The sequence below is a fragment of the Bombus terrestris genome, chromosome 14, assembly GCF_910591885.1.
Source record: "Bombus terrestris chromosome 14, iyBomTerr1.2, whole genome shotgun sequence".
In the NCBI taxonomy this organism is placed as follows: domain Eukaryota; kingdom Metazoa; phylum Arthropoda; class Insecta; order Hymenoptera; family Apidae; genus Bombus; species Bombus terrestris.
The window spans coordinates 5,608,794-5,624,193 of NC_063282.1; the positions used below are offsets into that span (position 1 = coordinate 5,608,794).

A 15,400-nucleotide genomic window follows, 5' to 3' on the forward strand; every position below is an offset into this window, starting at 1 on the left:
CCTGTCACCGATCCGTAGACGCGCGTGATCGCGGATGTTACACGAACGGTACCATACCTCAACGGCCATATGGACGACGCGAGTGTGTCCCACATTCGCTGGATGACTTATAATATGGTCAAGCTTCTTACCACAGAGGCGAGCAGATAACCCGTAATGTAAGTAGCGGCCACGGATAAACGAATGCCGATATTACGAATAACTGTACAGCGGCTGGGTTGCCGTGCTCAATGCGCAAATCGATCTGGATGAGGCGCATCCTCGATTTCCAAGATCGAACCTTCGTATCGTTTGTCGGGATCTTATTAGACCGTTTAACAGACGTTTTTACCGTGATCCCAGGTTGCCCGCCGACGACTCGGCTGGCGGAATCGATTTATTTTGAAACCGATCGTAATAATTGGCCGTCAAGATCGATTACGTTATCGGCCAGGTTATCTTTTTTTTCTACTTCGTTACAAAGCTAAATGTACGTGTTATCTGGGGCGAAGAAACGGACGCACGATGTTAAGAATCATGTACAGCGAAGGAACAACCTTCGTTTTTGTAATATCGGCGTGAAATTCGTAGAATGTTCACGGTTCTCGGGATAACCGTATCGAAAATGTAAGAATTTACAGAATATCCGTAATCTCGGTAATAGTCGGTCTTTGAATTTGGGTTAACGAACAGTTGGAATTTTTCCACGTTCTTGTTCAAATCTACAGGTTAGATAAGTCGGAGGATTCTATTCCGTGCTATGCCGGAATAATTGACTTTGTAATCATTGGTACGAAACTAATGGCAAGCAGTCGAATGGAATTTTTGCTTTCCATCCGCCAAGTTTTCTATTGCCGCAACGTACTTTCATCGAGAACGGTCTCTTATCTTTATCGCTGTGGGATCAGCAGGGTTTAAGGATTCGCGTGTGCCTTGAAACGGGCCGTCAATGAAACAAACGTGTTATTAGAGTGTACGTATGCTCGGCGGAGCGAGAAAGAAAGAAAAGAATTGCCGAGGCATAACGAGTTATTATCACCTATTAACTGTTGAGACCGGGCGTTTAATTAGACGTTCGCATTGCTCTAATTAAATAAGAGCTTTGCGATTTGAGACAAATTGTTCGAGATAACCAGTGCACCCCGAGCACGAGACGTCATTTTTCTCTTGTGAAACGCTGATATCGGAAACTTTAAAAGAGAATTCTTTATCATTCTACAAAGGTTCGCGTGTCTTGGCTCTTACTATGCGAGTCAGGTTTCGTTTTCATTGATATTCCGTGTCGTCGGTTTCTTTCGTCAATCATTACTCGTTTAAAGGACCTGCCTTTCGGATAGCGGTCACTGAAAGGATTCCTTGGTCCATTCATAAAACCAAACTTCTTTGTATTCACGGAACGAATCTTTTTACTAGAATGAAAGATACTGTGCGTTGAATTTCGTATCTGCCAAATATTCACGAAACCAGTTCGTCAGAATGCTACCACATTATGAAACAAATCCTATCGATTTGTCTAAATTTTTAATTTATTTATCAACCTTCGACGTTTGTTTACTTACATCCAGGATTTCTTTATTCGCATTGCAGATTAATTTTTCTATTTTCTGGGATGCATATCTGTACGCTGAATTTTTTATTTGCTCTTTGTTTATTTACATTTTAAATTTGCTCATTTGGAAACTCAGTGTCGATTGCAAAAATATCTTACAGATTATCAATAGAGTACTACAGCCTTTTACATTTTTCTTACGGAATGTTAGAAAGCGATGATACCTTGGACGAACTCCTAGATCATTATTTAAAGATTATGCAAAGAAGCGTTTGCATTTTATGATAAGGCCTAATGTAGGGTGTCTCGTATTAACGTTCGAGATTACAGTTCGCTTAGAAGCACATAATTACCTTGACAGAAAAAGAAAAGAGGTTCGTAAAATTTATACAGTATGTTTCTTATAAACTAGCCTGGTTCTCCCCCTGTTTTTCTTCTTCTTCTTCCACGTGGGGGAATATCAACCGCGTCGAAGAAGCCTCGACCGGCCACCGAACCCACGATACCCCACGATGCTTCCGTTTCACGTAACAGAGAATGCGTAACTGCTTCCTACTTAATGGAAACCAAGGAAGTCTCCTTTTTTCGCGCGATATCAAATCCCGTTTCTTCGTATTTCAACAAAGGAACAATCAATCACTTTCTTAACCCAAATTTCGCTTTTCTTTGAACAGCAATCATCAATGAAATAATTGAATTTCGCATAGATACAACGAAGTAAGTATTTTGACACAGTGAAGGCGAAATGAATCGCGATTTATATCGCGCGAAATAACTTTTATATTTAGAATAATCGTGACTTCGATTTAATTGCAGCAGTGCGTTTAGTTAATATCTGGGTGACAAGAGGTATTTATCTTTTAAAACATGCACGCGTAATCCTCTTAAACGTTTTATATTCCATTCGTCCCTTTATTTACGACGTAACACCATGCATGCTAATAGACGATAATTTATTACGACAGAAACGTGATGCCTTTATCGCCGGTGCTACTGTAGGTGCCTATAGGAATAGGAATTATATGTACATACATATTTCGTAATTTACCTCCTTCGTGCGTTTATCCATATTGTCAGCACATATTTTCGTAAAATATATACGTAATGTAGTACCTCGATGTATAGCTTCTCTAAATTAGCCTCCGTTATATAAGACGTTATCTTTCATCGGTTATTGTCTTTGGAGTAACAATAAAAACGATAGAAGATGTAGCTTCCTAAGTGAAATTAACTTCCTCGATTTGTTCGTCGATCCTTTCCGATGTAATAAAAAAAAGAAGACACAGTAAAAAGAAGATGCGCAGCGTGAATTACGCAACGTAGGCACAGGCCAAAAATATCGCGCGAAAGAGAAACGTCCCGAGTTACGGTGGCTTTCGTTTTCTTTTGCTCTTGTGTCGTCCATTGCCTTAAATTTTAGGGTGTGCCCACACACCAGGCAATAAGGAACACTTGATATTCATGCCGCGTCCGCCGAAGGCATTCTTACGTACATCGTGGTCTGCATAATGCGGGGTGTAATATAATGCACCCATTGCTGGCCAAAAGTTCGCATGACGTCTTCGCGGAACGCGTGTTTTCAATAGCGAAGTCGTTCTCCTTGGAACGAATTCCTCTTTGTCCCCCTAGTCTTTCTTTTTTCCGCCTCGCGCGAAACTCTTTCCGATCACCTATCTCGGAATAAAAACTCACTCTTAGAATCGTAGAGCTGCGAGTACCTGCAAGATAAACCGCAATTCTCGTGTGAATTTAAACGAAGGAAACGAACATCGAAGACTATCATCGATGTCTTTCATCCGTCTCGAACTTTATGGACAGCGGTGGAAAGTATCGTGAAATTTATACTGATATCGGTTTAACAACGTTGCATAGGGTGGTCTGCGGTCACGTTTCGCTCCTTACGTATCTTTTACCGTCACTCTCGTTCACGCACGAGCTTTCATTTTCTCCAGTATCCAAATGGGGGCCTTGGTGTATTTTTAAGACGAGCCCAACAAAGGCTATCCACGGTGTTCGCGCTGTAGAATCGTAATGCCGCGGTGTATTTCGCGCACGTACACTAGTACACTTACACACGTGCGTACCACGATATTCCCGCACGGTATGCATAATACGACGGCTAACATAATGCATCTATTGTTGGACGAGAGAACTCTCTCTTTCTCACTCTTGTTTACCCTAAGGTAAATAGGCGACGATCGCATATACATAGGCGGTTACATAGAAAACGTTTTAATACTCATTTGCATGCATTCAACGGGCGTACATGGCGCTTATATACGGTGTTTATAGAATCACCGTCTAGACGAGAACGTCTCCTCATCTTGAATAGCCTGGTTTTTTTTTCTTTTTAGAAGCCTGTAGGTGCGAACCACAGAATGATTTACAACTGTTTGTCCAATCGTCGGGTAAAAATTTGGAACACGGAGTAACGTACTGGACGCGGAATTCCTCCGGGAATAATTACCTTTGTTAGTCCTCCGACGAAGAAAAACACGTGTTTTCATTATTTCGTAGAGAATGCGGCGTGCGACGGAATTTTAAGAACATATTTCCGTGGGCGAATAACGAAGCTGTTATTCTTATACGAACTATCTTCTAAGCTGTTATTCGTGCACCAGCTGCTGAATAATCTATCAGTTACTAATATTAGAGAATTGTCAAGTTACAAACCAGTTGAATTCTAGATCTCCTTTTTACAATTTTCTTTTTGTAACTTTTTAAATCTTTACATCATTTCCAGGGCAAAAATGCAGCACTGCCGTGCTTTATAAACGATGTTACATACGCATTATGCTTATGCAACAGAAATTCTTATCTCGGTGAGGTAATGGAATTGAACTTTAACCAGAAATTTCTGACAATTTGCACTGACATACGCAACCGTGACGAATACGTAATCGACGTAATTTCTGTCTCGTTGGTCGAAAAAAGGTGCGAGTCGATGTCGTCCATTTATCGCTCGCACCTATCTTTTAGTCTTCCCGTGTTTTGGCCAGTCACGAATAACGGAACGCGCGATATTGTCGACATTATGAAGGATTAATCAGCTGTTTTGCTTGTTATCCGTGAACGTGCGAAATTTAGTATACCGCTAATTATGTAAATCTGGATAATTTCCTCGTTTTTTAACCAATGTCTTGAAGAACGGAGATTTTACCGCAGTTTACAAAGTTCTCGCGAAATATAACGCGACTGCGTAATAACTGAACCGTGTAGAAAGTGACAAAAGTGTTGTTGGCAAGGAAATTCTCACGACTCGGAAGAGGCAGTCTACAACAAGGTGTATAAAGCTGATGGAATGGCCGGTGCACCATGTTACACGCGTCTCAGCTGTATAATTAAGGAAATTAACGTGACACGATCAGAGATAGCTCTCGTCCATTAAGCAGATCCCACTTGTACTGGAAAAGATCCCATACAACTGAAAGAAGAAACGCAATCAGTATATAGTCTCGAAACGAACTTTCTTCGTGGATACGTCATACTTTGACAGTCGTAATATCTATTTCCTTGGCTTCGCACCTGTCTACCTTAAGGCCATCACACGTATACTTACCGGTTCAATGTGATCGTACAGGGAAACCATCGTGTTGTTCCTCTTCTTGGTCGAACGATCGATGAATCCGATATGTGGTAAAGTGATATCTTAACAAGAATTCTAGACGAACGATAATCGAGTATAAAGTACTAATAATGATACTGGTCGATACTCGAAGCTACGCGAAAGTCGATCATCCGTATCTTTGTATGCGATAGGCGACGAAAATTTATTAAAAAAAAAGAAAAAGTAAGGGACCACGTCGAAAAAAGAAATTTCATATAATTATTTGAGAGATCAACGGATTCCTTTTCGTACAGCCTGTATCTGGGAATTTATGTTTAATAATAATGTTAGAATAAGTTGAAAAGCGTGTAATTTAATTGAAGTATATTTTCTCGTCCACCTCCTCGTATTTATTACATTAATAGTTATCGGGTTCTTGCGCCGTCACTCTGATAATCGTTCCGTTGACAACCTCGAAGGAACTTGCTTAATAGCGCGCTTATAAAACCGGATTGGTTTTTCTCTTAATCGTAAGGTCCCATAATTATGTAATTATACCTTTTTTCACCTTGCCTACGGTTCAATGGCTGTTACAGTAGCCTCCACAACATACCGAGGTTCAACATTAAAGCATCAAGTAGCGGGATTGATTGATGCAGTGACACTCAGCTCAGTGACACACCGCGTTCTATCTTTTTAAATAAATACCCGCGTTAACACCTGACCGATTTATGTTGATTTATTTATCAGCTTATTAATTATATGTTTAACATTATAGAAATCGGATAATGCGACGTCCGCGATGATTAGTGCACATCACGCGAGCGAGAATCACGCAATAGTGTGGAAGAGATATTTAGAGTTACGAGAATTAAAAGAAGAAACGCATACATAAGAAAAGACAGAATTGAGATAACAGAAAATAATCCACGAGAAGAACGTCTTCCAAATTCCTGGAATAAGGATTCTAGGACTATAAGAAACATATGCTAGTAGTCTGAGGACTTGATAGGGTGGAGTTGAACCGCAACACTGTAGAAAACGTGACATGATATCCGCAAGCTATACTGCATATATACACGTAACTGCATACGATAGATACTGAACACATGCGTGTGTTCAAGGCAAATGTGTTCATACCGTTACTTCCGGTCTCCGATACCAGAGATGTATTAGGATATGTAATCAACGATGTATCACTTTGTAGTACATGTACCGCTTTCCGTGCGATAGAACTTCATTTAAAATGTCTTACTAACGTTTCTAGCTTTAGCAAAGATCGCTAAAATAACGAAGAAAGTATCTAACATCTCAAATAATTCTGCTTGTACTTAACAAATAAAATATCACGCTTACGAATGAATTATATCGTCGATTGAAAGAAATAATTATGTTTCAGCTTCGTTCAGGAATTCGCTTCACCGCCAGCCGATGGGATAACTTTGTTACTTGAGACACTTCGCGGTGTTCAGTTGGCCCAAAGCTCACCACCGTCTTCCGGTCACACGGGTCCAAGAGTGGGTACCAGAAGAGCTGCACTGGACGAGTTGGGTTGCGTCGAATGTTTGGCTGCCTGCACCGAACGATGCACCGACGCACCGAGGCTCCTAGTGCAAGCCCAACCCGGTCTTCTTGCTCTGGCAGTTTGTCTGACTAGTAGCTTGAACCGGTCCCGAGTCCTAGCTCTCCAGGTAACAATCGTCACTTCCGTTCCAAGCACCGCGATACTGTTAATCAAAAACGAATTCAGTTGGAATCGTACGTGTGATATATTTCACATATCGCGTACTTCTCTCAGAACATAATTCTTGCATATCTTGCTATTATCTCACAGTACATGTATGTTATATTAACGTCACATAACGTTAACAAGTATTAACAGTTTGAAAGTTGGACATTTTATTTATTTAAACCGATTTGTTCGCCGCAATCTTCGCTTAAGTTTGATCTCGGAATCAAGTATACATATGTACATAGATAATAATTATATCTTTAGTTTTCACCGAGTGCTTTATCGCGTGCCTTTATCGTTCGCTTTTATCGCCTTCTGACCGTTTAGCAAATAAATTCGCGTGCAATCTCCTCTAAAACGTACTACTAACCAGCGCAATAAAGTTGGCATCCGAGCTGTGACGGAATGCGTGATTAACAGGAGAGGAAAAATAAAAAGCGAACCCAATGGGGATAGAGTGGGTCAGGCTTCTGGCACTTGGCAAGATGATCGTCTCTTATGTACTATATCTGACCCATTCAGATAATCGTAAACGCGCGTATCCAGCAAACTCGGTCCACTTGACGGCTGGGGCCCCGTTATTTCGAGAGTGTACGCCGTCGAGAACCAGTTTTTATCGTCTATCCAAACGTTATTCGGCCGGCTTCATTTGCAACCTCATACACGCCCCTATAGTCTCCGCTACTTTTTATTTCCTCAACCGTCCGAGGAAGTGCACCTTGCCAAGCATCGCGGTTACGATCAGATGTTGACTAACCGAACTGGATAATTACTTCCACAGCACGTGATCACAGAGTTACGGCACAGCGAGAATATAATGAGAATAAAGAGATCGTTATCCCGTCGGTAAGGAACTGTCGACGGGATTCAGCTGCCGACCAATGCTACGAAAACTCGCGATTCTTATTTTCCATCATACGTAACTATTAATTACGTGCTGGTTCTAATTTCATTCTCACAAGAAATTTAGTTTGCGCAACTCTCGATCGCGATAGACGAGGGGAACGAGTTGCTGTTTAAGCGGCAGGCTCAAGAATTTATTACAAGTTTCTCTGAGATTGTTTGCTCCTTCCAGTTACTGACAAAGGTCTGCCAGACACCGGGTGGTCACGCAGTGGTCTCGGAAGCTGTATCTACTCTTAGGCTGAAATATGGCGAGGGTGGAAGATTCCGTTTCCTCGCTGGAGCTCTCCTGGCTCCCAGAGCAGCGATTGCACTGAGAGTCGCAGGAGTTTCATTCCTGAACGCCTTCCTAAAATCTGCATCGCGGACGCAAACCAGATTGTACATTCAGGTAACATATATCGATCGAAAACTGATAGTTTCTTAGGGAATTTCTACGATTAGAAATTAGAAATTGTACTCGAGAATCTTTGACGATATTTTCACGATTTCCATGACGAATAACCGGTTGGTCTGTTCGTCATTAGGCTGAAGCCTGCGAAGCTGGACTGGAGCCGCAGGTCCTTCAAGAATGGCTGAAAGAATTGGACGGCAGGGAGGAGGACGCTTTGAACGATCTTCTACATAAGGAAGTTCAGAAATGGTCGCACAACTGCGTGGACGTGGACGCCCTACAGCGACGAGTTGTACGTGCCGAGGAAACTTGTAGGATTCTCAGTAAAAAAGTTTCGGCTCTGCAGACGCAACTTCAACAAATGCAATTGGAGAAGTTGAACAATTACAACCTGGAGGATCGTGAGAAGATGACAGTGCTTGGTACGAAACAGTCGCCGAAAATGTCCTCGAACGCCGAGGACGAAGGCATCAGCTCGTCAGAGAGATCGAGTAGTCCAGAGAATACGAAGCACCAGTCGCGAACCAATCATCAGAAAGTCAGCGCGTCTCCGGACAACGATCAGGAAACGACGATAGACGACGTGATCGAGGAACTGAGGATTATCGTGAAGGACGCGGAGCAAGAGATCGGAGACAAGAACCACGAACAGAATCGGATAGATCATGGGGATCAGGACTTTTATAACGAGAATTCTTCCAAGACGAAGTTACATAGAACTAATTCGAAGGTTTCGTTAAATAACTCCGAAACGTACGTTTACGAGAAAGTCTTGAAGAGAGATCATCAAACGGACACGAAGATTTTGAAGTCTAACACCGGTTCTAACGTGTCCCAAAGCATGATCAAAGGTGAACAGGTGACTTACTTTGGTAATGATCGGGATTACAGTACAGATTCCAGTGGCGGCGGGAGATTGAACGGTGAAACACGCAGAGTTTCGAAATCTTCCGTGGAAGGAAGCGTAAAGATCGTTGTAAAGGGACCTGACGTGGAAGAAGCGATCGTTCCGACTATTCTACATCCCCAACCGCCTAGAAAATCACCGCCTTGTTTGTCGGCCATCATGGCAGTGAGGCACTGTGACTTTATCGACCAGGAAGAGGCGTTCAATTCTCACGATGAAGATATCGAAGACGAAACACTGGGTGATGGTAGCGATTCCCTTCTCAGTGCTTCTCGGCTGAAATATAGTGGCAAGAATCAAGCGTACGAGGAACAAATGAAAAACACCGAGGTCGATCATTTCCAAAAGCAGTGCAACCGGAAGGAAACAGAAAATACCAGTGATCGTAAGATGAAGAAAAGCTTCGACGATCTCCGGTGTTTCAGTGAAAACGAAATAAAAGAGAAAAAAACGATCAGGAACTACGAGACATCGTGCAATACGAAGAACAAAACGACGAACGAGACGAAATCGAGTAACAGACAAACAGACGGAATTTCCCACAGACATAGCTCGAAATATAGAAGCGAGGTGGAAAAGAGGAAACTTCTTCGTAGATCTGCGAGTCACGATTATCTCGAATCGAGTGCTTCCAGCCCACGATCGAGAAGATCCAGTAAAAGTAGAGTGGAGAATCACATTAGAAAGTTTGAGAGCCTGAACTCTTTCGACGAGCATCGAAGTCTCCAGAGTTACGGAAGACCCGGCAGCTCGGAGAATTTAAGCAAACAGGAGCAGTTTTTCGGAGAAGGAAACTCGAGAAGTAGGATGCGCAGATCAGAGTCGTTCCATCACGTATCTCATATCGCTAGAAAGGATCAGTGCTCGTCACAAGGAGGAAGTGACAGTGGATTGTTCTATGTCACGGATTTCAACCTTGAACCTCTGGTAACGCGGAGACCCAGATCCATCGAGGCTCCAAAATCTCCCAATCTACTAACCAAATCTTTGGATAGGATCGACGAAGGTCTAGACTCGATGATCGATATTGTAATCATGGAGGAGAAAACTCAATGGAGTTCTAGTAAATATCAATCCAAGACGAAAAAGTGTCGAGAAGAAAGGGCACTTGTTAGATCGAAGTCAAGTAGATTAGAAGACTCGAAAAGTTGCTTCGAACTGACATCCAAAGGGAGGAAAGAAGAATCAAAGAGTAAACATCTAAAAAGCGATGAATTTTATTCCGGGCATGTGAGCAATAAGCAATTAAGAAGTGACGAACTGTACGAGGAACAGAGAAATCGAGAATGGAACGAGCTTAATTCTTCCAGGAAAAACGAATTAGATCTTGACTGTACTCCAATGATACTGATGAAGAATGGCGTGAGACATAATTCATTCTGTCAGAATGAGAATATTGGTAACAGGTTCTTGAATAAATCGATGGATTCCGGGATTTTCGCTGGACGAACTTACGACACATTTGGATTAGGGAAAAATCGGTTTAATGCTGGGAAATATTCGGGAAATCAACAGATGAAAGAAAGTCCAATTGGAAGAAGAAACACTACTTCCTCTGCAGGCGGAAATCGTGGAAAAGTCACTGATGTTGTTTCAGGGCTTTATTAAAACTATTTGAGTGTATTCAAATTTCTTGATTCTGCTCATATGCTCACAGAAGATATTGTATAATAGATTGGAATATATTCTTGTACAGATTTGAGAGAGTTATCAAGAAGCTTTAAGCGATTTTTGCTTAATATTTCATAAACGTTTCGTATTTCTTTTCTCACACTCGTTACATGACATCAAAATTAATGAATGACATCAGAATTAATAAATTCGTTGTTTGTAATATTTATCTTAATTCGCAATTCAGCCAACACGTTACTCCAATGTTGCTACGTATTATTGGCCAATTGACAATCTAATTTATATTGTAATTAATACTGTTGATAAATTTGGTAAACATGTACGTTTCAGTATGAAAATAAGTATTTTGGTGATGGAGCGATTACGCGATTTTAATGGACGGTGTGCAATATATTCTTTCTTTCAAATAAGTATGTATCTTTGTAATTAATTAATTACGTTAAAAAAAGACTGTAATTTATAAACGTTTATATAGGCGTGTACAAATTATAACACATAAATATTTACACAATATATTATTTATTTCTTATTGGTATAACAAGTGTAAAAAAGGCAGAAATATAACATACTTCATTTATGTATAGCAATTCACATATATTTACATCTTAATTGGTACTGAAATCGTCAAACATTTCATTTTCTGTAATTTAATTTAATAATACTGAAAATTATTCAACAACGTCCTGCGATGTGTATGCCACTACTCTAATGAAGTGCAAAAGTAAAATGCTTATTTAATCTATTTGAATCTCACTTCTTGAAAAGAGTTAAAAGCAAAGTTTAAAAAGTTGACAATATTTTTTACTGTTTAACTAGCTGTAGCATGTAACAATGTAGTTGTAACTTCATTAAGCTCATGGCATGAACGACTACTTCGGTGAATGATTTCAGGACTACTTAACATTAATGGTTCGTGCGACTTATCTCGTGTTATTTCCAACAGCTGCTGCGATGTTTTTTCTAAAAATAGAAAACAATTAAAAAAATATAAGTTTTCGTCCGATCATCTTATCTATATCAAGGTAGATATATTTATATTACCTTGGTGCGTCGATAATAAGTACGATAATTCATCCTGAGTAGAAATATATTGGAAATCTTCTCCACAGGCTCCTTTAAGTACAGCAGTAACATCCGATCGTGGATTGTAAAAATATAGACCTTGTTTTCGATTGTTAAATTCATTTATCAATGTTGCTATTCCCTGTAATCAAAACTTATTACCATAGGTACCAGTTTATTACTTTACTATATAAAATTCTATTACTAAATTACTTACTTTCGCAGCAGTAAAATCAGCTCCTAATATATATCTGCAATCAACTACAACCGGAACTTGACAAGAACCTTGCTTTATACCGGCATTGCCGACTGACTTTTTAATGAAGTCTACAGCTGGAAAATAAAGACTATTCCCTGGTGTAACTAAGAGATAGTCGGCCCCAGAGTTAGTCTAAAATGTACACAGTTCATATACATTTAGAAATACATGATTATATAATTTTACTAAACGTTTTTTTCATTTGTTACTAACTTTACACTTATCAACATGTATTGTAGGACGTGCAGAAGGATACAATAAGAACATAAGATTTGTCCCCACACCTAATAAGATTCCATACTCGACACCAATAATTAAGCAGAACAAGAAGGTAACAAACATTGGAATCAGATCTTTTTTGCTACTTCTCCATATGAGCTTTACGACTTGATATTCAATCATATATATTACTGCACATATAATAACTGCCGATAAGGAAGCTAGACAAATAATATTAATTTAGAGATATTAATATATAAAATATGAATAAAATAAGAAAAATGGTATTACCCTTCGGTATAAAGTAGAAATAAGGAGTAAGTAGGCTGAGAGCTAGCAATATTAATATTCCAGTGTATAAACCACCCATTGGTGTTTTTACACCACTAGCATGATTCACTGCAGATCTACTGAAGGACCCAGTAACCGGCATTGCACTTGCGCAAGATCCAAGAACATTACAAATTCCTAAAGTAATTAGCTCTTGAGTGGCATCTACTTTACCACCATTTGCAAAAGCCTTTGCTATTGCTACATTCCCAAGGACACCAATTATAGGTACTAATGCTATAGATGCACCCAATTCTGAACACATTTCAGTGAAACTTAAAGTCTCATTTTTTACTTGTGTAGAAAAAGGAGGCAATCCAAAAGATGGAAGACCAGATCTTACAGGACCAGTAAGGATGAATGGAGAACCATATTCAGTAGAATTTAATTTGTAAGCAATGGTAGAACAGATTATAACAATGACAGCATTTCTAGCTGTTGATAATAACCATATAATTTTCATCAGTATCCTTTGATATTTAGTTGGTTTTTCGTTATTTGAACATAACTTGATGTCTTTCATTTTCTAAACAATAAAGACACCTTAATTTTCTCTTATAATTATTTAAATAATGCAACTAATAAATACTTACCCTAAATAATAACAGAATAGTAATACAAGAGAAACTCATCCCAGTATCCCACCAACTAATCTGATGAATGTGTTGTAACACTTTTGTTAAAGTATCTAAAAACCCTTGAGAGGAGATTTTTAATCCCAAAAGTCCCTTTAGCTGAGAAACAACAATTATAACAGATGTTGCAGAAGTAAAACCAACTGTGACTGGTATTGATATAAAATCTATAAGTACTCCTGGAAAACATTTTACAGTTTAAAATAAATATCAAATAATATTATACTGCATAAATATTGAATAACATAATGTAATTACCTAGCCGTAAGAAAGCCATCAATATTTGTAAGCAACCACACAAAAAGGCTAACAATACTGCAAAATCCGCATTTCTACCTTGGACATATTCATGAGTCATTAATGCCATAAGAGCAGTAGGTCCAATTGTGATATCCTTGCATGAACCAAATACTATATATACCATAGCTCCCATAAATGCAGAATAAAGACCATACTATAGAGCATACACATATATATTTTGTTATTTTAAAAGTAGCGAAATTAAAAAAATAAATTAATTGTAAATTTTTGTTCAGAAAATAATTATTTACCTGAGGTTCTAAGCCGGCTAAAGTGGCATAAGCAAGACCTTGTGGCATAACAGTGAGCCCGACGGTAATGCCAGCGATAGCATCGTTCAAAAATTTGTCGGAATTATAATTTGGTAACCATGCCGTAATAGGTATACGTTTTTTAACAAATTTATTTAATTGTCCGCCTTTTGAATGCCATTGTTTTTTGTCTATTGCATCGAGAGCCATTGTAAATTATGTACCTTTATAAAAAATAGGAAGCCGGTTAATCTAGACACTAAAGAGATTAATTAATTTTTTAAAATAGTAATCTTTACTTGAATGCCCAAAAAATTAATTAATTCGAATTATTTTTCAAATATCCTCTTTAAATTCACAAAATTCTTAGTGGTGGAAGCTGGGATTTTCACCGAAGCGCAGCTTCTTACGCGCACTAATGTTTTACAAATGATTGTTGAGTTACCATGAATTGTAATATCATAAGGCAACAGAAAAACTTATTTAGAATGTATTTAAATTATCGGTATTCTCATTTCACGATTTAACGAGGAACTGAAAGAAACCGAAGGCCTTTTGGTTGCTTATATACCCAGACACAGTGCAAAATTTATCTCACGTTACCGAAGGAAAAATCTCGGCTAGCCTTCGTACTTTTTGCACCAATCGCCAACAATACTAATTCTTATTCGATGTAAAGTAAGAATATACGTATATTGATAATTTTAACGTTAAAATAATTCCAAATGCGATAATATAAATTCTCCGAAAAACAGATTTATCTGTATCCATGTAGAGATTTTGTTTTGTAAAAATTTGATGGCAAAAATAATGATTAAATAAATGATAAATCAAATGTAGAAAACAAAAAAAAAAAAAAAAAAAAAATAACATGTCCTACTTTTTGAAAATAAAGGATATTATTTTCTGTTTCTTGTCAATATTTTAAAATGTGACGAAACAACGATAACTGTTAGCAATCACATCATTATCATAATTATTCAATAATATTATACATGCGATACATAATTATCAACGATAACGATGTATCTACAAAATGGTATTATTTTAATTTCACCGGTTTTTAAGGTTACAGTAACTATAGATGCTTTTTTTGCAATTTTACGTATCATTGATCACTTCTTCTGTTCCGATACAATATTTCACAACATTCTTCTGACAGCATTTAACTCCACCGACTTAATTAAAGGGCCATAGCTACTTGACCCTTTTCATTGACAACAATCGGACACGCGTTAAAAAAGTATATAAACGCGGTCATGCGAATTTAATTTTTATATCTGTTTGTTATATCAATATGAACTTTAAACATTATATGATCACAAACATTATATGAAAAGGAAATACATACCAATTATGTAGTACAGTGGATAAGATAACATACTTCTATCGAATGCAAGTGTTACAGGGCACACCGTTAGTTATTATAAATTATTATATTTGTATGTGTCATTTTCTTGATAGAGATATTGATTGCCTATGAAACTGAGTATAACCTATTACAGGCTATGATTTAACACGATATCATAATTTTTACAACTTTATAACAAATTTACGTAAAAATGGCAAATACATATGTACTACTTTCCCTACGACTACAAGATCGTATACGCGCCGAACACGATCTTATATAAACTGAGCCTGAGAATCGGCATTTCGTTTGTTGGGGATGGTTCAGAGAGAAAGTGCAGTTCGCATATT

The 15,400-nt window shown here is 38.5% G+C and overlaps 2 protein-coding genes across 8 annotated transcripts in view; one reads left to right on the forward strand and one right to left on the reverse strand.

The window, feature by feature from the left end:
• Positions 1 to 10,791, forward strand: part of LOC100648656 — a 49,531-nt gene extending 38,740 nt beyond the window's left edge. For 5 of the 6 annotated variants that reach the window (XM_003400583.4, XM_012316204.3, XM_048412081.1 and 2 more), the window contains 3 exons: positions 6,475 to 6,766; positions 7,883 to 8,101; positions 8,238 to 10,791. In XM_003400583.4, coding sequence (XP_003400631.2) covers positions 6,475 to 6,766; positions 7,883 to 8,101; positions 8,238 to 10,619 — 2,893 coding nt within the window. In that variant the 3' untranslated portion in view covers positions 10,620 to 10,791. Of the gene's footprint in view, positions 1 to 4,508; positions 5,165 to 6,474; positions 6,767 to 7,882; positions 8,102 to 8,237 lie in introns of those variants that run through there. The other variant, XM_020866666.2, reaches the window with a different exon arrangement.
• A 425-nt stretch (positions 10,792 to 11,216) lies between these two features.
• On the reverse strand, positions 11,217 to 15,386 carry LOC100648768 (sodium-independent sulfate anion transporter). 2 transcript variants are annotated; one of them, XM_003400584.4, is made up of 9 exons: positions 15,051 to 15,386; positions 13,700 to 13,923; positions 13,407 to 13,602; positions 13,107 to 13,327; positions 12,475 to 13,039; positions 12,178 to 12,404; positions 11,923 to 12,096; positions 11,685 to 11,847; positions 11,217 to 11,603 (listed from the first exon to the last, which is right to left on the reverse strand). In XM_003400584.4, exons 2-9 carry the CDS (start codon positions 13,907 to 13,909, stop codon positions 11,452 to 11,454), a joined length of 1,908 nt encoding a protein of 635 aa, XP_003400632.1. In that variant the 5' UTR covers positions 13,910 to 13,923; positions 15,051 to 15,386; the 3' UTR covers positions 11,217 to 11,451. The 2 variants fall into 2 exon arrangements, with proteins under 2 accessions (XP_003400632.1, XP_020722326.1); XM_020866667.2 differs by lacking the exon at positions 15,051 to 15,386 and adding an exon at positions 13,999 to 14,464.
• Between the last annotated feature and the right edge of the window lie 14 nt (positions 15,387 to 15,400).

What these genes read in the sequence shown, in the direction of transcription:
- LOC100648768 (XM_003400584.4), bottom strand. Translation starts at nt 13,909, where the DNA reads ATGGCTCTCGATGCAATAGACAAAAAACAATGGCATTCAAAAGGCGGA. An exon ending in TAGCCGGCTTAGAACCTCAG is followed by an intron (nt 13,603 to 13,699) that starts GTAAATAATTAT and finishes TATGCTCTATAG; the next exon opens with TATGGTCTTTATTCTGCATT. An exon ending in TTTCTACTTTATACCGAAGG is followed by an intron (nt 12,405 to 12,474) that starts GTAATACCATTT and finishes TTATTTGTCTAG; the next exon opens with CTTCCTTATCGGCAGTTATT.